We start from the raw sequence: 25,040 nt of genomic DNA, 5'->3' as shown, positions 1-25,040 counted from the left end.
CAGTATTATGGTGATACTGGTAGTTAATGGATGCATGGATAGATAACAAGTTACAAGGAGAAAAATGACACAGAAATGTTTCTATGTTTGTATTTATATTTGTGTTGTTTAAATTTTGTATTATCTTACAAGCATTTCATTTCAATGGTTTGTACTCTGTTTTGATTTTTGGCTAAACACAGTTAAGGTAATCAGCTTCAGGCTTGTAAAAAAAAAAATTATGTAATTTAGGAAAAGACTTCAGCATCACTGAGGTGCCAGTATCTTAAGCCAAAAACCTTGACATCATCCTGATTGCTCTCATTTTCTTACATTCCAAATTCAATTTGTCAGAAAATTCTGTCAGCTCAACCTGTAAAATACATATTAACTCCAGCCTCTTCTACCAGTCACCTAACTTTTAACACCCAGTTCCAAGACAGTGTCATCTCTCACCCAGATTTTTGCAATAGCTTCCTTCCCTGCTTCTACTTTTGTGAACTACAGTGTATTCTCAACAGAGTAATTCTTTTAAAACTTATCAGGCCCTGCAATTTCTCTGTTGAGAGCATCCTAATAGCTGTTCATACACCTGAATATAAGGCAGCTTCCTCACAATGACTTTCAACATCTTCAGCTCCCTCCACTCTATGACAGGCATGGCATCATGACTACAATGGAAAGTCATATTTGCAATGATTACAGGTACACATATGCATATATTCATTTAAATTGGCAATGAAATGTCTTAAAAAAGGAAGACTATTTGGACAAACAATAAAGTTGATTCCATTTTAGAGTTTTGCAAATCATTTCTTTTAGCCTTAGAGTCTCCCCCATTATATATCTGGGAAACTCCTTCACCTCCTTATGTCTTACTTCAAATGCCATCTTCCCAATGCCCATCCTGGACTCCTCATTTGATAATGCAAACTGTACTTCCTAAAACACACATACTCATTCCTAAAACCCTATAGCCTGATCTTATCCCCCATAGCATTTATTCCCTTCTAATATACACACTTTTTACTTACTATGTTCAGTGTTCTCTCTCCACCTACTAAAATACAAGCTCCATAAGGGCAAGGATTTTAGTATATTTTATTCATAAATATATTCTAAGTACCTAGAATAGTGCTTGACATATAGTAATTTTTGTTTAATGAAAGAATGCATAATGACTAAGGCATTATTTTTCATAACTCTGGATCTCTCCTCATCTCTTAGGGTTAAAGTGGGATTTGGTGCTATTTGGTGCTACTTCTTAGGCCGACAGACAAAGCTCTTCTGGTGTTCTTTATTTCTTTCAATATATATTCTCTCAGTGGTGAAAACCAGTGATGGCATCTAGAAAGGAAAGTGTCCAGAGCTTGTGTATGTCACATACCCAACTCAAGATCAATCACTGCATCCAGGAGAACTGGCCAATCTGGGTAGCTACTTACCCGTGATGTGAGAGAGGCAGGGCTATGTGATTTAACCCCTTACCAATGAGAGGAATACCTATTCCAAAAGTAAAAGATGCTAGCTAGACAAGCAAAATATTTAACAAATTATCCAAGCACTCAATGCTTGGATATGTGGACTATGTGGCACTCAATAAATGAACCTGTATACTATGCTCACTTTTTCTTGGTCATGCCTGTCTGTGGTCCATTGCTCTTTTCATGGAACTATTTCTAATTTATTAATCAACTTTCAACACTTTTTTATATTTCATTAATTTCTACTATTATCTTTATAATTCCTTCCTTCTCTCTTCTTTTGGTTTATTTTGTTATTTCTTTTTAAATTTTTCATTTGAATTCTTATTTACTTCTAACCTACTCTGTTTTAAAATAAATATATGTACAGCATAATATATGTTTTTAAGTATTAATTATATATTGTTTATAAATAGACTTATAAACAATTTGGTTTGCTCTTTATCTCAAGGAAATTTATCGTTTTTGTTTTTATTTAATTTTTATTTGTTCTAATTGGTCAAACATAACACTGGGATGCATTTTTACATATTATACATAGAGTATACCTTCTCATTTTTATGGTTGTACATGATGTAGAATTACAATGGTTGTATAATCAATATGTACATAGGGTAATAATGTCCAATTCATTCTACTATCTTTCCTAACCCCATACTCCTCCCCTTCCTTCACATCAATGTTTATAGCAGCTCAACTCACAACAGCTAAAGTATGAAACCAACCTAGGTATCCTTCAACAGATGAATGGGTAAAGAAAATGTGGTATATATACACAATGGACTATTACTTAGCCTTAAAGAAGAATGAAATCATGGCATTTGCCAGTAAATGGATGCAGATGAAGAATATCATGCTAAGTGAAACAAGCTAATCCCCAAAAACCAAAGTCCAAATGTTTTCTCTGATATGTGGATGCTAAGTCACAATGTGGGGGGTGGAAGAAGAGGTAGCTAGGGAAGAATAGAGGTACTTTAAAATTTGTTGTTTTTAATTTAAATTTCTAAGATAATAAATATTCTGAACTATCTTTTTATAGTAATTTCCCATTTCATTACATGTTGGTCAAAGAATGTGGTTTCTTGAGATTTCTTCTTTGAATAATTTATTATGATTTATCTCATGACCTAACCAATCACATTTTTAAAGTGTCAAGAAAATTTGAACAGTCTATTTCGCTGTTGTATGTATATACCTACCACTGCATTTTAAAATTCATATCCTTAATAATCCTGCGTTTTTTGGTTCATCAATTTCTAAAACATATGTTAAAGGCTACTCTAAGCATCTGATGTTTGAATTTCTATAAATTTCTCTTTGTGTTTTTAATGTCTCTTGTAATACATATTCTATTTGTAATACATACTTGTATATTTAATGCATAAGCATTTTTTATTTCATATTTGTCATATTTAATAGTCTTTTAAAATTCTACCTTAATGTTATCATTTTTACTTTGAGTTATCTTTTGCTAAATTCAACTCAGTCCATCTCCTATTTTCCAAAATTTTAGGCAACACTTGGGGAGTCAGTTACTAATAATAAGTTTAGCATGGGGTACAAATTTGAATAGCAAAACCTCAGTACAGATACCCAGAGTCTTACTGGGAGGAGATACAATTGCTAAGCCTGGTTTGCCAACACTCTTTTCTCCTTTCTTGGCCACTGACTAGCCATAGTGATAAACTACTCTTTTTATTCCTTTGTTCTAGGACCTTACTAACTAAATCTTTTTCAATGAAATGGTAGAAAGTAGGAGGGGAGAGAGAGCTGTCTTAACCTGGTTAGATTAAAAAATAATAATAAAAGATGACTTGTGTGAGGAGAAAAGGCAAAGTTATTCAACTGACTTGGGGGGCAGGCAGTAGTGGACTTGGGAGATGAGTTAAGAAGAGTACAACCTCCACAAATTCCTCTGAACCCAACCCTGCACCTAAAAGCTTTGTGTTCTCAATCAAATGCTCAAGGACCCTGGGTTCTAGTTCTGTGATGAGATGCTACAGAAAAGTTAATGAGGAAGTTACAGATGTAAAACCAGTCAGAGCATCTATAGCTACATCATCTTCCACAGACAACTGCCTTAACCCACTGGTTGTAGATATGGACAGGCCATGTCCCTCAGTGCATTGTCAATATGACATATTTGACAACTACAAGTGCTAACATTTTAAGTCAAAGTATAGGGGCTAGGGTTGTAGCTCAGCGGTAGAATGCTCACCTAGCGCATGCCAGGCCCTGAGTTCAATCCCCAGCACCACATAAAAATAAATAAGTAAAATAAAGGTATTGTGTTCAACTACAACTAAAAAATAAATACTAAAATTTTTTTTAAAAAGTACTGCAAAGAGGTGGTGCTCAGGGGAAGTATCAGTTGTATTCTTCCTTGTTGCTCTCTGATCTGGTGAATGTTTCACCAACTTTTGGTGGTTTTATTATTATTTTAAAATTATCTACAAAAAATAATGTACTCTCTACTTGCCTGTACCCAAAGCAGATTATTCCCACATCCTCCACCATTACCGCTCCTTGGGAAGCCACTGCTGAGTTCTAACACAGATATCAAAAAATTCACAGTGGCAGTATCCCAGAAAACTTCCTCATCCTCTTTCATCAGAATTCCTCTCACGGACCTCCCAATTTTATCTACAACTGGAGGAAACAGGAGAAATGTCATGCTTTCTTGAATGCAAGAGACTACAAGAAAGGTATGGGTTTTATTTCCTGGGTTAGAAGGATAGGCAGGATTAGTCAGGAAGAGCTTTACCAAGAAGGGTTTGGTCAAGGTTTATTGTCAAAAAGGAATTGGACACAATGATTTTTGACTCAGATGCATCACATTGATTTGTTTGAAGTGGAAATTCTATATTGGAAACCACTAGACCTGGATCCAGGCCTTGGCATCACCACTAACTTTGAACAGACTCGGTCTCTGTTTTTTAGGTAGGTTAATCATATCTTCTGTCTTTCCCAAATAGTTGTTCTGTAAAAGCATGATGATTAAAATGGTTGGGCAATGTGGCAATAAGAGTTGAACAGAACCTTCCCTGCCTTACTACTCACTGAAAAACAGGCCTCTTCAGTTGGCTTCTGGGTCTCCTATTTCCAAAGTAAATTAGTGAGCTCTTATTAAAAGGCATATTCCACAATGCTTCTACTGGGTATAATCATTGATTTTGTAGTATAGACAGAGAGTTACTGGTTTTTATATTCTTTGTGTGACTTGAAGATATAAAGCAGTGTTTTGAACCAACATACCTTTGATACCTTGATTTTTATAATCATTATAGTTATTATTTATTTTCATTGAGTTAAAATATACATAGAAAAAAGCAGATAAATCATAAGGATATAGCTCAATTATTTGTCATAAATTGAACATATCCATGTACTGAGATCAAGAAATAGAACATGTGCAGTATCCTAGAAATCTCTTTTTGTGCCTAGCTGCCTTCTTCCTTCCCTTCTTCCCAAAGGTATCACCTATCCGACTTACACTACTTATATTAATTTTCTTGGTGTTATGTTTCGGATATGAGGTGTCCCCTGAAAGTTCATGTGTGAGAAAATGCAGGACTGTTCAGAAGCAAAATGAGTAGATTATGAAAGCTACAACCTAATCAGTGGATTAATCCATTTGATAGATTAATAATTTGAAAGGGTTACTGTACTAGATGATAACTATAGGAAGGAAGCATGTGGCTGAAGGAAGTACATCACTAGGTGTGTGCCCCTATTTTTGCCCCTGTTTACTTTCTCTCTCTCTCTGCTTCCTGGCTATCATGAGCTGAGGAGCTTTCCTCTACCACCCGTTCTGTTATAATGTGCTGCCTCACCTCAGCCCAGAGTACTAGAGTTGGCTAACAATGGACTGAGACCTCTGTAATCAAAAGCCCAAATAAGCTATTGCTCCTCTAAGTTGTTCTTGTCAGTTATTTTGGTCACAGTAACAAAAAAGAGACTAACACACCTGGTAGCTCTTTAACAGGAGAGATTATGCTGCTTTCATACAATTGCCACTACCTCTCAAACTTACAGATTAAGAAGCAAATATGGTTTTTGGTGATTTAATAAAAGATAGAGAAAGAGGTCGAGTACAAGAGCAGACACAAAAGATCAGACTGGAAATTATCTTTTCTATAAAATATTGTCAGTTAAGACCATTGTGTCATTTTCAGCAGGCATATGATCTTCTAACATTTTTGGAAAAGGAAAGTTTAATTAAGTTGGAACATTTGTGTTTCTTTTGTCTCTGATATATTGCAAAATACCATTTATAGAAATTTTTATTTTTCAAAAATGAAAAGCATTTCTTTGTGGCTTAACTTGGTACTTGTCCATATTTGGTGAAAGTTGGAGATTTTCAATATAATGTTAACATCTTTGATTTTTTAAGGTCATTTATGACAGTATTTCTAAGAGTACAAACAGAATCCAAATGCCAGATCTTGCCCAAATCACCAATGTATTTCTGAGGTGATGATGAGAGTTTGGGAAAAGGGAAAGTGACAAGGGGAGGGACCAGGGTCTATGAACCAACTGCCTCAGGGCAGGAAACTTGGTTTCCTTGACTTTCACCCATATTGAATCCTTAACTGCATTCCATTTTCTGCTGGGCCACCACAGCTGTGGCTGTTTCCAAAATGAAGATGGAATTTAGCCACACTTGGATTTAGTATTTTCTGGAAATGTTGTTCCTTTGGGCATTATTTTCCAAAGTATCGCATTGCATATGGGCTTGATTTTTCTAACTAGCTTGTGAAAAGGTTTGCAAATCCTCTTTTCTCATGATATAAAAAATTCATGTAAAAGTCTTCTCTTCATTACATTTTCCCTTGGGATACCCTTATCTAAATGGAAAAAGAGTGTGATTGCTTGGACCCAGCTATCTGCCTAAAAATAATTCTCCGTACACAAGATAAATCATATATCATAATAGCTACAATACAACAGGGTATTTGACATAAGAGTTTATGAAGTGAAAGACTCCACAGCAACTTCTTCTTCTCTTAGCTGTTCAATTTAGATCAATCAACATTTTCTAAGAGCCTAGATTGTACTAGGTAGTGTTGGATACAGGTGAAAAAATGACAAGACATTGTCCCTGCCACAGGAGTGCATAGACTATTATGGGCTGATTTGAAAATTAGCACAGACTTATCCCCTTTTGTTCAGATACCTCATCCTGTGTGAAATTGGCCCCCCTTCCACATGAGCCCACTCACAAAGAAGCTAATACCTCCAACCTCACCCACTTGTTTTTGCTCTTTCTGTTTTTTGGGGGAGGTACTAGGGATTGAACTCAGGGGCACATGATGACACCCTGCCCGAAGAGACTCTGTACAAAAGCACAGAATTATATTAGTCTTGACCTTGAGCTCAGACACCAGCTCCCAGGAAAGAGAATTCTGAGCATGACAAGACAACCACAATGTTTTTTCAGTGCTGCAACCACCAAAACTGCCTTCTTAGTAGAAACCTTGGATAATGGGCTTCCTACGTGCCAGAGGACGCTCCTAGCACTGCAACAATAGAATACCTACAGAATGTTGCTAATCCTGTAACTTTCTAGTGCACAAAGAACAAGGCCTCTACAGTTTTTAACTTCCTGATTATGAAACCCTATATAATAAACATGCTGTGGCAGCCCTGAGTCACTGCTTCTCCATCAGACACCAATGCCCATTTGATTCCAGCTTTCTCTCTAAATATTTTTGTGTTTTTCTTAATACCCCATCGCCCCTCAACGGTGTCTAGGGTTCGGCCATGCAGGTCATGGCACATTCCACCTTAGTCCTTCCCTCTATGAAGTAGTCAGTTGACTTCAGAAATATTCTGTAAAAGTGATGGTTGGAAGGTAATGCCTTTGAAAACTGCATACACTAGGAAATATATTTAAAACCTATTTACAAAGAAGTTGTCCATTTCCTGAGTAAGTTTTGACTTTTTTACTCTTTAAGCAAAAAATAAAACTCACTTCATAAACTCAGGATTAAGTATTATGTTGCAAAAAAAAATGTTTTCAGAGCTTTTAGAATTTTTTAATGCTTCATCATGGCATAATGGAAAGAATATCAATTTTGCAGTCAGAAAAATGGGTTCAACTACAACTCAAACTTCCATTGCCAGCCAAGACAGAGTAAGCTCACTACAACCTATTTCCCCCATTGATGATGGAACACTTGAACAACACAATCAATCAACATGACCTAATTGACACTTAAAGGAAATTCCAAATAATAACATGATGTGCATTTGTTCTAGTGCCCATGTCAATTCATGAAGATAGATCATAGCTTGGAACATAATGTAAATTAAAAATAACTGAAATCACACAAAGTATATTCTCTCAAAGAAGAATTAAATTAGGAATCAATAACAAAACTCTCCAGAAAAATCACCAAATATGTAGAAATTAAATGGAACACTTCTAAGTAACCCATGGGTCAAAGAGGAAGTTTTCAAGGAAATTGGAAATTATTTTGAACTGACTGAAACGAAAATACAACATGCCAGAATTTGTGGGATTCAGCAACAGCAATTGGGTATATATCCAAAAGAAGTGAAATCAGTAACAATAGCAAAAATATGAAATCAATCTGAGTTTCCATCACTTAAGATGAAAAAAAATTGGGATGCATATATAATGGAATATTATTCAGCCTTAAAAAAGTAAATCCTGTCATTTGTGACAAGATGGATGAACCTGGAGGACATTGTACTAAATGAAGTAAGCCAGTCATGGAAAGGCAAATACCATAGGATATCACTGACATATAGAATCTAAAATAGTTGGAATCATAAAAGTAGAAAGTAGAATGGTGGTTATTAGAGGCCAGGGACTAGGGAGTTGGGGAAACGTTAGCCAAAGAATACAAATTTTCAGTTACATAGGAGAAATAAATTTAATTTATTGAACAATATGATGACTATAGTTAGGAACAATATACTATATTAAGGAAAATTGATAACAAGAGTAGATTTTAAGTGTCCTTACTACAAAAATAAGTATCTAAAGTGATATATACGTTTATTAGCTCAAATTAGTATTCTACAATGTATACATACTTTAATAGTTGTACACCATAAGTATATACAATTTTATATGCCAGTTTAAAAAAAATTAATAAGTGATAGGTGAACAATGTTTATCAACCCAAAGAGGACATTTACTTTCATTTTTTTTTGAGAGAGAGAGAATTTTTTTAATATTTATTTTTTAGTTTTATATTAAGAAGACCTCTTTAAAATAAATATTTATACATTAAGAAGACCTCTTTAAAAATGAAAGAGATAAATAAATATTTATTTTTTAGTTTTCGGTGACACAACATCTTTATGTTATTTTTATGTGGTGCTGAGGATCGAACCCAGCGCCTCGCGCATGCCAGGCGAGCGCGCTACCACTTGAGCCACATCCCCAGCCCAACTTTATTTTTTACTTTACTGGAAACAAAAATATGGATCTTATTTACAAAAACAAACAAATAGACAAAAACTAGTAATAAATGGTAAGCACAGCCTGGTAGAGGATGGTGAAATAATAGATGCATTAAGCAGGGTAAATGTTCTTTGGAACAATCAAGTTTTTGATAAAAGGTAGAAAAGATGCTTGTGTAAAGAACATGCTAGTATTTAAACTCAGAATGACAAGGGCATGGATCAAGACCTAGAAATAGATTTTTTTTATAACAACATAGTTTTGTTGCTTTCACAATGTTGAGTGAAAACCACCACATGTACAATAATTATATTCTATATTAGATGAAGTTGGAAAGTATATAAAACTAATCAGTGATTAGAAAGGTTACAAGGCCATTCACCCCTGGGAAGGTTCAGACTGAGAGGAAAAAGAGGTATTGTGCTGGCAACTGTCTATATCTTTCTTTTCTTTTTTTCTCTATTTCTTTCTTTCTTCTTTCTCTCTTTCATTTTTAAAGAGGTCTTCTTAATGTATAAAGGTAGAAAAAGGGCAGATTTTTATCTGCATTCATCTGCCCATAAAAGACTCTGAAAATCATAACTACAGTTATTCATCAACCTATAATTAAAACCTTATACATAGAATGTTATATACATTATGCCATACTTTTTAAGGAACTAAAATTTAAAATATCAAATGTTTATGATTATTACTAATGTATGGCTATAAAAGGTAATTTGTAGCAGTTTGCAAACCCACTTCCAGAAGCAATATGCTACCCATTATTTTTAATATGTACATTAAATTTGAAGAACTGATGTCAGCTATATTGTGGTGGTGGTGACAAATGGCAAATTTGTATATTTCTTCTATATAATAAATGCTGTCAAGTAAGGCTACTTTCATATAACAACAGAATTACTAACTATATAATGAAAAATTTCAACCAACCACCTGGTTGCTTGAAAACAGAGTTTATATGGTATCCAGTGTAGCTATTTTCAATAGTTGTTTCAAGTGATGATGCTAACGAGGGTTACTCTTGTGATTGCATCTACCTATTGATGAAGCAGATCTAGAGGGTTCAAGAAGATTCTCTTGCTTGTCTGAAGCCTTGGTGCTAACAACTGGAATACTTCAGTTATTTCTATACAAAATGTCTTTCCTTGTAGTGACTCCAGGGTCTTGCCACCTGGTCCTTCTCTCTAGCAGGACAGCCTGGATTTCTGAGGATTCCATGTCCAGCTTTAAATACCTCTGTACATTGATTTCATTTGAGAAGTAAAATCAATTTACTTTTGGAATAGCTTCTTAACTTCCATTATTAAAATAAATTGAGATGTCCAGACTTAAATTTGGAAAACATTTTTAACTTTACAGAACATTTTCCAAAAGTAACAAAGACTTCTATTTTTCAAATTTGAACAACATGTGTTCAGGGAAATGTGTCTTAGGGAAGAAAAAAGGAATTTGTTCCTCTAAGATTATAAAACATTAGGACACTTGGTTCTGAAATGTCCTTCCTTCCTTTCCTCCTCCCTTCCATCTTTTCTTTCCTTTGGACAAAGTGTTATGAAATTAGAACCAATTGTGCATTAAAGTGTTACGGTTTTTTCTAGAGTTTCCTAAAATATTTGTAAGATATTTGCTTGAGAAACTGAAGGGAAAAATGTTATATAAAGCAAACATTTAATAATATGAAAGAGAAGAAAATATACATCACTATGAAAATCTTCTATAATAAATGATTTTTAAAAGATTAGGGAATTTTCTCTGAGAATAGAAGAAATCTAAAATCATTTTTATTTTTGTTTTAGAATCCATCACATTTAGACTTTTAAAGCCCTGAAGGTGACAAAACAATTTATCAGATTCAGGGTAATTATAAAATTCTGACATATGATCAGTTAAAGAAGAAAAGGCACTCATTGAAAATTACGAAATTTGATTCAATAGTTTAGATTCTATATGCATCATTGCCAAAGATATCTACTTGTTTAAAAAAAACAGTGATTTGATAATAATAAGATTGAAAACATTAAGTTATTGGTGCTCAAGAGTAAATAAATATTATTTCATAAGTATATGAATTTTTATTTAATTCTTAGCAGAGAACCAGATGGAATCAACATGTTCATATAGCACAAACATGAAGTATTTCTTGAACTTACAGTTAACCTTCACTTTAAATGGTAGTCAGACTTCTACTTATGTTTCTTTCTGCTTCAAAAATTAAGTTATTTGGTAAATATTCATGCTATAATTATACTATATTTGATTAAATAAATGTCTCTTATACATTTAATCACAAATCACAAATTAGATTTTATTCTAATTTTATTAATAATTTAATTAATATTATTTTATTAGTTTTATTAATTTCCAGAGCTTTTCATGATGGGTTTAGATATAAAGGTAAAATATGTAGACATCATATCTTTCTATAAACTTTTAGCACATTTAGAGAAGTCTTTGAAGTATTCCCTACTGTTTTCTATTCCCAACTTTACCAGCCAGCAAAATATTCCACTCATCATAAATGGTCTCAGGGCAAAGATAAAAGTTTAAGGAACTAACAGTCCCAGAGTTAAGATAAATCAAAGGCTGCACAACCTTTGCAAAGACTTTACAATCATTTCAAGCAATGCTTCATTAGGCCCTGTAGAACAGAGAATCTATGGGCATTTTCTACAGTACCTGATTCTCAGCCTAAGTGAAGGGGCTTATTTCAAGGTATACAGAAGTAGCTTTTTGTCCAATAGACTGGACTAATTTAATACAAAAGCTCAAAAGCTGTTTAAGAAAATGGTACCGATGAAGACACTACCAGACAGTTAAAAAATAGGTATCTACCTCCTCTCCCACCTACTACAGGTCTTGTCTCTGCCCACACCCCCTTAACCTACCTTCCACAAAACAAAAAGACTGCTATATAAGTTATCAATTTCTATGAGATGAACTACCCCAAAACCTATCAAATGATTTTTAAATTTCTCATAGTTCTGTGACTTAACTAGTGATTCTTTAGCTTTAAAGAGGTGCCCCATAGAGCTGTATCCAGGTGCTGGCTGAGTTAGAGGGTTCAAGACCTCTCATACTTTGCCTAGTAACCTGATGTTTTCTACAGACTGAATATTTGTTTCCTCCCCAAATTCACATGTTGACATCCTAATGCTCACTGTTACAGTATTTGGAAGTAAGGCTTTAGGAAAGTAATCAGGTTTTGAGAGGTCATAATGATTGAGCCCCATGATGCCCTTAATGAGATTAAAACACTGCCCACCATGTGAGGATATAGTAAGAAGATGGCCGTCTGCAAACTAGGAAGAGAGCTCTTACCAACCCCCTAAACGTGCTGGAAACCCAATCTAGGACTTCCAGACCCCCAGCTACAGAAATGTGAGAAATGAACTTCTGTTATTTAAGCCTCACAGTCTAATATTTTTGTTACAGTAAGCCAAATTGACTAAGAGTGTTGATATCCAGGTATCGCAGTCCTTCCCTATGTGGCTTTCCCTTCTATGTGGTGTCTCTGTACTCTCCACACTGCCTTCTTTCTAGCAGGATAACTTGGATTTTAATAATGGTCACTCTGGAGAGTGAAAGTAAAACTATCAAAACTTACTTTCATCATGTTAGCCAATTAACTTAGGAGGCCATGCCAGATTGAAGGGAAAAGGAAATGAACTTCACCCCCGGAATAGAGGGTATGCGTATCAGAGGAATGTGTATCAGAGGGTGTTTGAGAATAAAATTTGAAGACTATCACAAGTCTACCTTCTGGCCATAGTTCTCAGCCCACTCACATGCAAAAATATATTCATTCTGTATCCTAAAATTCTTACCCTCTTACAGCATAAGTTTAAGTTCAGTATCTTATTATCTAACTCAGGTCCAGAAATGAATAAAATCCCTATTATTGTTCCTCAAGTGCAGATGCTGGGAGTGGCTTTTCTCAGCCAAGGTTTTCTAGGAAAGGAACACAACAGAAAAAGGGGTCAAGGAAACAGAAGGCCCAAAACTAAAATTATTGTCAGTGTCCTCTACATTAAAGGCAGGGGATATTCTGCCAATCCTGGGAATAGTTTCCTTTCCATTGCTCTTCTTGCTTCTTGGCTCCTCCTCTGGGATTTTGACTACACCCCCCAGTCATCATTTTTCCACCCCCCCCAAAAAAAAAATCACAAGTAATGGGTTGGAAATATTTCCTCTAAATTCTGCTTTCAAGTTGAACAATTTCTTCTTCAGTTCATTTGTATCTTCCTATACATCATCATAAGTTAATTGGTACCTTTGATATTCACTTGGAAATTTCCTGAGGAGATCTATAAGCTCATAAGATTTATTTTCTATATTTTATGTTAAGACAAGCATTCTGTCACTGAAAAAATTATTACTCCAACATATAATAATTGCTCTGCTTTCCATCTCCTAGTGTTTGCTCATTATTCCTCAAAACTTGGCTAATAGCTCATTACTATTTTTCCTCTTGCTTCTGTAACAAATTACCACAAATTTAATATGTGTAAGCAACACAATTTATTATTATATAGTTCTGTAGGTTAGAAGTCCAACACAGATCTCACTGGACTAAAATCAAAATGTTGGCTAAACTAATTCTTTTCTGGAGGCTCTAGGGAGAATCTGTTTCCCTGTTTTATCTAGCTTCTTAGAGACTGCGTGCATTCCTTGGCTTATGGTTCTTTGTCCATTTGCAAAGCCAGCAATGGTGAGTTAAAAGCTCATTTTTCATCACTCTGACTTCCTCTTGTGTTATCTTTCTTCTACTTTTAAGGATTCTGGTGTGTATATTAGGCATAACTAAGTAATCCAGGATAATCTCTCCAATTTCAAAATCCTTAACTAAATCACATCAACAAGAAGTTCCTTTACCATGTAAAATAGTATATTCAAGGTTCTGGGGATTTGAATGTGGACACTTGAAAGTAGTAATTATTGTGCCTACTATACTGTCTTTTCAGCATCCACTAACAGTTTGTCACTTAGCCCATTCAACAGTCACTGAAGAAGCACTTTGGCATGTTTTTCAGAGTGCAGAAGTGGGCCAAGGATTCTAGGCATATGGCTAATTGACCTAAAGCAGAGCAATCACATAAGCCTGCTGGTAATCTGTCACTGCATAAGGTTATAACTAAGGCAAAATGAGTGGTCAAGGGCTCAAGATATAGTGAGGCTGAAAACCTTTTCAGGTGCTTGAGATGTCCACTGTTACACTATCCAATAATGAGATATTTATATATATATATATCTACAATAATGCTGTATAATCAACAACTAAACCTCAGTGGCATAACAATAGGCATAACTTGCTCACATATCTAAAATCAGGTAGGGGTTAATTAGGTGACACTGCTGATCTTGGCTGGGAATCATTTGTATAGCTGGGGGTTGGTTGGCAATCAGCCAATCTCAATAGGATTTAGCTAGGGTGACGGGGCAAGCTGGCTCTTCTATGGGAACCTTATCCTCCAGTAGGCTAACAGCCATGCATGTTTATATGACAACACCAGAAATACAAATACAATAAATAAGTAAAAATACAATAAATTTTTGGAAACAAATATGGCCCAGATTCAGAGTCAAAGGGTACTTCAAAGGAACCTGAAAAAGCACCATGAATGGGAAAGAACAAAGAAGTACAGCAATTTTTTGCTGTCTATCACACCAAAGGAAAAAAATAAAACAAGTACAGTCAATTCTTTGTTCTAACAGGTATTATCATCTTTTTTTTTTTTTTTTTTTTTGGAAAGAACTTGAGATTTTATTTGGCTTTAGTTGTGAATTAGCCTCTTTTGAAGTCTGTGGGTCATCTTTCTTATGCCAGCTGTGAGATGGGGGCAAATAAATGATAGGAATATTCTCTCTATTCTTTCCCTTCTCCCTTTCAAGTGTTATGTTTAGTTGGTTTTTAAATGGCAATAGATTTTTGGCTCAGGGAAGTCCAAATTTAGCTCAAAGAAATCCAAGTTTGGCCCTGCTTAAATCAATTCAAACATTCCTCTATTTCCAGGGCCAAGTTTTAAATGTGAAGAAATCTCTTTTAATTCCATTCTTGTAAAATAACTGCTAATAAGTAAGCCAGTTAGTTTATCCTGCTAAGATTATGGAGCTAGTAATGTTCAAATCTCATATAATCCACTGTTATGGTTTAGATGTCAGACAAAGCAAGATTCAGAGGAGAAATGATTGGGGTACAGCCTTAACCTTATCAGTGAATTAATCCCTGATGGGATTAACTGAGTGGTGACTGGAGGCAAGTGAAGTATGGCTGAAGGAAGTAGTTCACTGGGTGCATGGATATGGGGTGTGTGTGTGTGTGTGTGTGTGTGTGTGTGTGTGTGTGTATATATATATATATATATATATATATATATATATATATATTGTATTTGGAGAGTTTGTCTCTCTACTTTCTCAATATCATGTGTGCCATGTCACTCTGCCATACATGTGTCCCTCTGCCACACTTTTCCACCATGATATTCTACCTTAACTGGAGCCCTGAGGAATGGAGCTGGCCTTCTACGGACTGAGACCTCTAAAACCATGAGTCCTCAAATAAACTTTTCCTTCTTTACAATTATTCTGGTTCGGTCTTTTAGTCGCAGCAGTGAAAAAGCTGACTATAACATCCACATTCCTTTCTATGAATAGCAAAATATAATGGTGATCTCACTAAACAAAACCAAGTCAGAAGTCCCAGACTATCTAGACCAAGTTTTGCCACTAACTGTATGACCTATTGATAATTTACCTTATCTCTTTAGTTTTGTTGCTCAGGAGCTGCTCTAAACCACAATATCCTAAATATTCTATTTCCATGGATGTTAAATAGGCATTATGTATTCAAGAAAGCTTAAGATATATTAAATTAAGTAAAAGTACAGAATGCTTATTTCAGGACTTTTCAGAATCTTTAATATGCTGTGCCTTTTGAATTTTCAAGAAATATAATGTGCAGCAAACTAATTTTGCCAAGAACTGTTTTATTTTTATGAATTTTGTTTTTTTATAAAACATATTATATGTCCCAATGCATAAGCTTTGAGATATGTACTATTATTCCTAGTGTCTAATACATATTAGTCAGAGCCCCAGATAGAAACAGAAACTTCAAGTGAACAAAAGCATCTTCAAATGAAGTCACTTTATTGGAGCATAATAAAATGAGTATTTATAAAAGTATGAGTAGGGATGAGGGAAAATAACAAAGGATAATGATCTACCCTGAGACTTAGCAACAAGTGGAACCGTTACTACCTTAAATGAAAATGTGCAGAGGGAAGGAGCAGGGATCTGAATCTAGAGAGGAAACTGGGATAATTGCTTGGGAAGGGAAAGGATACCTGATAAAATGGCATTCTGTAAAAGGACACAATCAACCCATGAGGACCTGACAAGAAAGGGGCAGGGAAATAAATGATTTTCCCTTCAACCTCTAATTTCTTGCTGATGCATCTCATTTGTTGAATCAAATCAAAAGTCAGAGAACAAGGGAACATATTTCACAGGCAGGGAGCAGAATTGAAAAGAGTTAAGGGTAGCTATAGAGGGGCAAACAAAAGCTATAGAGCATGGTAGGGTTCCATTCAAAAGCACCCACATCTGTGCTTAAGTCATCAAAACTCAGTCTCTCTTTATCTCTCCACCCTGTTTTCTTCTTCTGCCTTCATTCTAACACTGGATCTTTTCACCTGGTAGCAGCCCTAGTTTTAAATCATTCTTAGTTCACAATGCCAAATAAATAATAAGGGCTGGGAATATGGCACTTAATATTCTAGGTGATGCTGAAAGCCCTTAATATACATTCATTCAGTTAATCCTCATAGTAATTCTATAAGATTGCCACAGATGAAAAAATTGACATATGGCTGTTACATAAAAAAGCAAAGTTGAAATTTAGATTCAGTTGTCTAGTTCTAGAATATGTGCATTTAGCCACTGTACAATATTGTCTTTTGAAAAGTAAATCCTCTCTCTCTCCCTCTCTCTCTCTCTCTCTCAGTGTCTCAGTATTAAGGATTGAATCAACCCTTTTTGTTTGTTTGTCTGTTTTGACAGTGTCTCACTAAGTTGCCCAGGCTGGCTTCAAACCTGGATCATCCAGCCTCAGACTCCACAGTAACTGGGATGACAGTCCTGCACCAATGTGCCCAGTTTAAACCCCACCTTCTACAGCATCCACAGGACTCATCAAAAAGGACTCCTTTACTATTGGGTCATGTGCTCAGCCCTGGATCAATCACTGCATTTTGGATGTGCTACAACACTCATCTTCCTAGGTCACATATCCCATCTCAATGGAGGACCGTATGATTATTAACAATCTTCCCTTCAAAGAGATAACAGGCAGATGCAAGAGGCGGTAAATGTTCATCACAGACAGTGAAGACTTAGAGAAATAGCACTAGAAACAAACTAGAGCTCTAATTCTAGTTGTGCCTACATTTGTCACTAACCTCAAACAAATCGGTATCAATTTTTTTTCAGCATAAACATTCTGACCTCATCTAAATCCAAAGGTAAAAAAGTATAGGTGAAAAAGAAACAAAGACCTCTAATCAAATATTTAATTATAATTACATAGATAAAACATTTTATTAAAATATAGCGATAAAACTGAGATATGCCAAAATTGAGCAAATAACTTTCAAAATAAGGTTTTTATAATCAACTTTATCTCTGAAAAATTGCCTCAGATACAATTTTGTTTTAAAAAATATGAGTGAAAATGGAATTTTTTCAAGTGATATTGCAGCTATTATATACAATTATTTCCCAAGAATAAACAAAGCACAACTATAAGTTTATTAATTTTAGCAAAATAAAATGATAGGTGACTTGTTATCAACTACTGGGTATGTTTTGCTGTTTCCTTATCTCCAGAGCACTTGGCATTCTTTATCAAGTGGTACATAAAAGAGTAGAAAAATAAAAGATTGTCATATTGTCCTTTGTATTTTTCTTTTAATACATCAGTATGGTAGTCTACTAGAAAGTAGTAAATGGCTTCAATTGTGGAAAGGAAAGTATCTGGCTTTCCTTTTTGATGGCGCCAAAAGCAAGTTTTTCTTGTTTTCAATTCAACTTGTAACAACCCTGCCATAAAAAAAGAAAAAAAAGGAGAAGAAAAAAAAAAAGAAAAAATATAAATACTTTTTAACCAAGGGTGTGATACAATAATAATGAATTCTTTAATTATTTTAAGGACTTTAAAGAAATACATAGGTTAAGTTGCTTCAATACAAGTAAGATTATGATTTTAAATGTACTGAGGTATATATAGAAGCAATATAAGACACAGAATGAAATCTTATCCATGAGTCATCCACCTTGTAGCAATGGAGGAAAAGTAGGGAACTTTTAATACACAAGTACTAGTCTTTTAAAACTTCAACCCACGACAAGACTAAATTTACCAGTGTTCAAAAGGGTTTCATTTCTCTGAAAAACTGAATTTAAAATGTCATTCTTGAACCCACTGACAGAGATAGGAAACTTAATGGTCCTTAATACTGATAAAAGTTTACTTTTAGATTGTCACTTTTAGGCTATATCTTCATGATTAGACTACATAGAGCTATTTCTTTAGCTCCATCACATCCATGCTGCTTAGCCTCAATTACAGTCAGCTAGAATGACTTGGTCTTATACATTTAAAGAGGAAATGATTAATGATGCAGAACTCTTTATCTTTTACAACTCAGATGTCAGCATGCAAACCCAAAATGCTTTCAGCTCATCAGATTAGTACTTAGGTTTGTGTTATATTAATTAGCCATATTTTCAGCATATTGTATTTCAAAGGGAAAAATAAAAGGGAGAAGGTAGCATCAAAATCAGTTAGTCCACTGACCAATTAGGAACCTCTGAGTCATAAATGATTTCCTACTGTCAGATTTCACTTTTACATCAAAGTTACCTCAGAAATATAAAAAATGAACAAGAAATAAATAAGAAATTTTAAGGTATTAAGAGATATGGAGGATCAAATGTCTAATAGGAGTTCAAGAAGGAAAAAACAAATAGAGATAGCATTTAAAGAGATGATGCCTACAACTTTTCCAGGAATTATTTTTAAAAATGCAAAGCTACATATACATGAACCATAATATATCCGAAGCAGAATAAATTCAATCTGTCTAGGACCAATACATAGTAAAGTAACTGTGAAACATCAAGGAGAAGATTTTAAAAGAAGTTATTTAAAAGGGACAGATCACATGCAAAGGAATGATAAACGACAAGAAACTTTATTCACAACAAAAGAATGTTGAAGACATTGAAATAATATTGTCAATATGTCAAAAAAGAAAAGAAAAAAAAAAACCTGGTAACAAATTGCGTACGCAGCAGAATAATGCATCAAGGAAAAGCATGAAAACATTAAAAACATTAATAAACAAAAACTGAACCATGCCAACAAGAAACCTATTTAAAAGAGTTCCTAAAGAATATATTTCAGCAAAGTATTGTATTATTAGAATGCTGAGCAAATAAAATGGTAAACATCTATGCAAATCCAAATAAAGGTTGCATGTATAAAATAAAAATGATAATATCTAATTTGTGGGCTCAAAATAAAGGACAGAACAAAAATAATGAATAGTAATAATAAGACTGTGAACCAGGAGAAGGCTGAATGAAGCATAAGTGTACCAAGTCCTTACATTGTCTAAAAGGACAGGTTAAAATATTGTTTGGTTTTGAACATTTTAAAGTGACATATCCACAATCCTCTGAAAGAATTCAGAAAGGAATTTTGAAAAAATTTCATTCAATCAAAGAAAAGCCAGGAAAACATATTTTAAAATATTCAAATAGAAATAAAAATTAAGACAGTAAAAACAGATCCAAATATATCAATATTCACAGCAATTATAAATCTGCTATCTAAAAGATAGATTATCAGCCTGAAACATGAAAAATATAACCTCTACAGAGTTTTCATTCAATATTGCATGAGGTCTTAATTAACATAGCAAAAAGAAAAATAAAATTAGTTAATGAATTGATCACATGAGAACTGGAAGGAATACAAGTGATATTATTTGTATAGAAAATGCAAAAATCTATGAAAATTTAAAATATACTAACTTAAGTTAAAGAAAGATTTAAAATAAACAAGAGACTAAAAGGTATAAACAAAGATTTATAAATTCCACACTAAAAAATTTTCCTCAAAATCTACCAAAAAGAAATTACAAAGATGAACCAGACTGCAAAGATATTTCAAAACACTAGAGGATAAATAAAACACTAGAAATTTCACAGAATAGCACGTGTATAAGGCAAAATAAACAAAATGCTGCTCAATACAATTAGTAACTAGGTAAATGCAAATTAATACCATAACGAGACAGCATTTATACACAACAGACTTGGAAAAAGCAGACACGAGACATACCAACATAGGAGGGATTATGAATCAATGGAAACTTTTATATATTAATGATTTGAGTATGAATTTATAAACCCACTTTGAAAATAATCTGGCATTGTTGTACAAAGCTGAATATTTTCATATTCAACAACCAACCAAACAATTCAACTGCTAGGTATGTTTCCTAGAGGAGTTTGCATATGTACAATAATGTTTATAGAAGCACTATTTATAATAGCAAAACCTAGAAATAACCCAAGTGCTTCATCAATAGGAGATGAGACTATATGAGTATATTCATGTAGTCAGACATCAAATAAGACAACACATAACTTATGAAAACACATGCATATAACATTACAATAAAAAAAAAAACCCAAAAGAATGAAAAACACAGAATTCAGGAAAATAATTCACTGTCAGAGGGAAAGGGGAATGATATGGGACAGAAAAACCAATGGAAATTATTGATATTATTCTGGTGCTGGGGCTCTTCACTGTTCATTATATCACTCTGCTCTATAACTTAATACTACATATTTTAAAAATAAACATAATAACTTACTTTAAAATGTAATATAACATCCCCACTCTCCCACATCCCCCAAAATCCCAACTCTTTGCCAATATACATAGTGACAGAAATGGGTCTGGAAGTCAACTCCCAGCTCAGTTCTTTCCATTACACTTAGAATACAAATTAGTTGGTAGTATTTTGATGGTTTCTTCTATTTCCTCAATTGATATTGGTCTGTTTAGGTTGTCTATATCCTCCTGACTACCAACTAAGAAAAGCCCAGGACCGGATGGGTATACAGCAGAGTTTTACAAAACCTTTAAAGAAGAACTAATACCAATACTTTTCAACCTACTTCAGGAAATAGAAAAAGAGGGAGAACTTCCAAATTCATTCTATGAGGCCAACATCACCCTGATACCTAAACCAGACAAAGACACTTCAAAGAAAGAAAACTACAGACCAATATCTCTAATGAACCTAGATGCAAAAATCCTCAATAAAATTCTGGCGAATCGGATACAAAAACATATCAAAAAAATTGTGCACCATGATCAAGTAGGATTCATCCCTGGGATGCAAGGCTGGTTCAATATACGGAAATCAATAAATGTTATTCACCACATCAATAGACTTAAAAATAAGAACCATATGATCATCTCGATAGATGCGGAAAAAGCATTCGACAAAGTACAGCATCCCTTTATGTTCAAAACTCTAGAAAAACTAGGGATAACAGGAACATACCTCAATATTGTAAAAGCAATCTATGCTAAGCCTCAGGCTAGCATCATTCTGAATGGAGAAAAATTGAAGGCATTCCCTCTAAAATCTGGAACAAGACAGGGATGCCCTCTCTCTCCACTTCTGTTCAACATAGTTCTCGAAACACTGGCCAGAGCAATTAGACAGACGAAAGAAATTAAAGGCATAAAAATAGGAAAAGAAGAACTTCAATTATCACTATTTGCAGAAGACATGATTCTATACCTAGCAGAGCCAAAAGGGTCTACAAAGAAACTATTAGAGCTAATAAATGAATTCAGCAAAGTGGCAGGATATAAAATCAACACGCATAAATCAAAGGCATTCCTGTATATCAGCGACAAATCCTCTGAAATGGAAATGAGGACAACCACTCCATTCACAATATCTTCAAAAAAAATAAAATACTTGGGAATCAACCTAACAAAAGAGGTGAAAGACTTATACAATGAAAACTACAGAACCCTAAAGAGAGAAATAGAAGAAGATCTTAGAAGATGGAAAAATATACCCTGTTCATGGATAGGCAGAACCAACATCATCAAAATGGCGATATTACCAAAAGTTCTCTATAGGTTTAATGCAATGCCAATCAAAATCCCAACGGAATTTCTTGTAGAAATAGAGAAAGCAATCATGAAATTCATATGGAAAAATAAAAGACCCAGAATAGCAAAAACAATGCTAAGCAGGAAGTGTGAATCAGGCGGTATAGCGATACCAGACTTCAAACTATACTACAGAGCAATAGTAACAAAAACAGCATGGTACTGGTACCAAAACAGGCGGGTGGACCAATGGTACAGAATAGAGGACACAGAAACCAATCCACAAAACTACAACTATCTTATATTTGATAAAGGGGCTAAAAGCATGCAATGGAGGAAGGATAGCATCTTCAACAAATGGTGCTGGGAAAACTGGAAATCCATATGCAACAAAATGAAACTGAATCCCTTTCTCTCGCCATGCACAAAAGTTAATTCAAAATGCACCAAGGAGCTTGATATCAAATCACAGACACGCCGTCTGATAGAAGAAAAAGTTGGCTACGATCTACATTCGGTGGGGTCGGGCTCCAAATTCCTCAATAGGACACCCATAGCACAAAAGTTAATAACTAGAATCAACAAATGGGACTTACTCAAACTAAAAAGTTGTTTCTCAGCAAAAGAAACAATAAGAGAGGTAAATAGGGAGCCTACACCCTGGGAACAAATCTTTACTCCTCACACTTAAGATAGAGCCCTAATATCCAGGGTATACAAAGAACTCAAAAAATTAGACAATAAGAGAACAAACAACCCAATCAACAAATGGGCCAAGGACCTGAACAGACACTTCTCAGAGGAGGACATACAGTCAATCAACAAGTACATGAAAAAATGCTCACCATCTCTAGCAGTCAGAGAAATGCAAATCAAAACCACCCTAAGATACCATCTCACTCCAGTAAGATTGGCAGCCATTATGAAGTCAAACAACAAGTGCTGGCGAGGATGTGGGGAAAAGGGTACACTTGTACATTGCTGGTGGGACTGCAAATTGGTGCAGCCAATTTGGAAAGCAGTATGGAGATTTCTTGGAAAGCTGGGAATGGAGCCACCATTTGACCCAGCTATTCCCCTTCTTGGTCTATTCCCTAAAGACCTAAAAAGAGCATGCTACAGGGACACTGCTACATCGATGTTCATAGCAGCTCAATTCACAATAGCAAGACTGTGGAACCAACCTAGATGCCCTTCAATAGACAAATGGATAAAAAAAATGTGGCACTTATACACAATGGAGTATTACTCTGCATTAAAAAATGACAAAATCATAGAATTTGCAGGGAAATGGATGGCATTAGAGCAGATTATGCTAAGTGAAGCTAGCCAATCCCTAAAAAACAAATGCCAAATGTCTTCTTTGATATAAGGAGAGTAACTAAGAACAGAGTAGGTACGAAGAGCATGAGAAGATTAACATTAAACAGGGATGAGAGGTGGGAGGGAAAGGGAGAGAGAAGGGAAATTGCATGGAAATGGAAGGAGACCCTCAGGGTTATACAGTGGAGGGGGTAGAGAGAGAGGAGGGGAGGGGAGGGGAGAGGAGGGGAGGGGGGATGGTGGAGGATGGGAAAGGCAGCGGAGCACAACAGACACTAGTATGGCAATATGTAAATCAATGGATGTGTAACTGATGTGATTCTGCAATCTGTGTATGGGGTGAAGGTGGGAGTTCATAACCCACTTGAATCAAAATGTGGAATATGATATCAAGAAATTTGTAATGTTTTGAACAACCAACAATAAAAAATTTTAAAAAAAAATAGAATACAAATTAATCACACCCTCATGGATCAAAGACCAAATTCCCAGGCATGATATTTAAGGGCATTCACAATTTGAATTTCTCTAGTTTTTTCTGCCATTTGCATATGTATATATTGTAGACCATATTAAATCAGTTTTTTAAGTGCTAAATTATTTTTAATATCTTTATGCATATGTCATTCTTTTGTCCTGAAATGTTCCCCCTCACCAATTTATTCAATATTTCAATAAATAGCAACTCTAAGAATCTTTCAGAGATTCCAGGCAGTCTCCTAAATAATGCTACTGCACTTCACACCCAGTGAATTTTCTTATCTGTTTACCTGTTTATCTGTTTCCTAAAATCGATTATTTAGCAGAAAATGTCCAATACTTCTGGACATCTACTCTCTTTTTTTCTCATGTTAACCAACTTTCAATTCTTTTCAGTGTGGCATGTGTCCAGCTAAAAAACAATTATCCAGCCTTCCTTATAGCCAAGATAATCATGTGAACCAGTTCTGGCCAAAGAGAAAAAACTAACATCTATAAGGAGAACCTTCAGGAATGTAATTGTTTGACTTTTATATTAATAAACACACACACACACACACACACACACACACACACATCTTTTGCCCCTTATCTTGCCTGGAAAAAATGTCCTACCTTCATGACAAGCTACATGAGGATGGAAGTAATAGTGAATGAGGAAAACAGAAGTACGAGCTCTTAATAGCATTGTGAAGTCCCTATACCAACCCTAAGCTATACACCTCTGGACTTTTTTGTGTGAAAAGTAAACCTGATACTTATTTAAAAGGTTCTAACTAGGCTTCTGTTCCATGAAGCTGAACACAACTATAATTGATAGCTACTGTAATCACTGAGAGGGCACAGTTTGCCTTATTCTCCTTTGCTTCCCTCAAATCTAGGACACTGCCTATCCAGTAATAGGTATTCAACAAATATATGGCACAATATTCAATAAATAATGGAATAAATGGAAAAATAAAAAATTCTGCATTTACAGTATTCTGTCTAGGTAGTTTAAAAACATTTCAATTTAAGCAATTCTGATTCAAAGACAAACAATAGTTATACCAACCAAAACTAAGACTAAGTCCTTTTAAAACATTTGTATCAATGTTAATTACCATCAAGAGGTAAAGGC

The 25,040-nt window shown here is 34.7% G+C and overlaps 1 protein-coding gene across 3 annotated transcripts in view; it reads right to left on the bottom strand.

Moving 5' to 3' along the window:
• The window catches only part of Dtwd1 (DTW domain containing 1), an 83,570-nt gene that overhangs the window by 47,611 nt on the left and 10,919 nt on the right, over positions 1–25,040 (bottom strand). The window contains exon 5 of one of the 3 annotated variants that reach the window (XM_046461447.2): positions 16,037–18,003. The exons of the other annotated variants lie outside the window; for them this stretch is intronic. Coding sequence (XP_046317403.1) covers positions 17,756–18,003 — 248 coding nt within the window. The 3' untranslated portion in view covers positions 16,037–17,755. Of the gene's footprint in view, positions 1–16,036; positions 18,004–25,040 lie in introns of those variants that run through there. 3 annotated transcript variants of the gene reach the window in all.

Source organism: Marmota monax, unplaced genomic scaffold (assembly GCF_021218885.2).
Source record: "Marmota monax isolate L192 unplaced genomic scaffold, Marmota_monax_Labrador192_F-V1.1 WCK01_AAM20220418_F8-fsc00001, whole genome shotgun sequence".
In the NCBI taxonomy this organism is placed as follows: domain Eukaryota; kingdom Metazoa; phylum Chordata; class Mammalia; order Rodentia; family Sciuridae; genus Marmota; species Marmota monax.
This window is presented reverse-complemented; position numbering and strand designations above follow the sequence as displayed.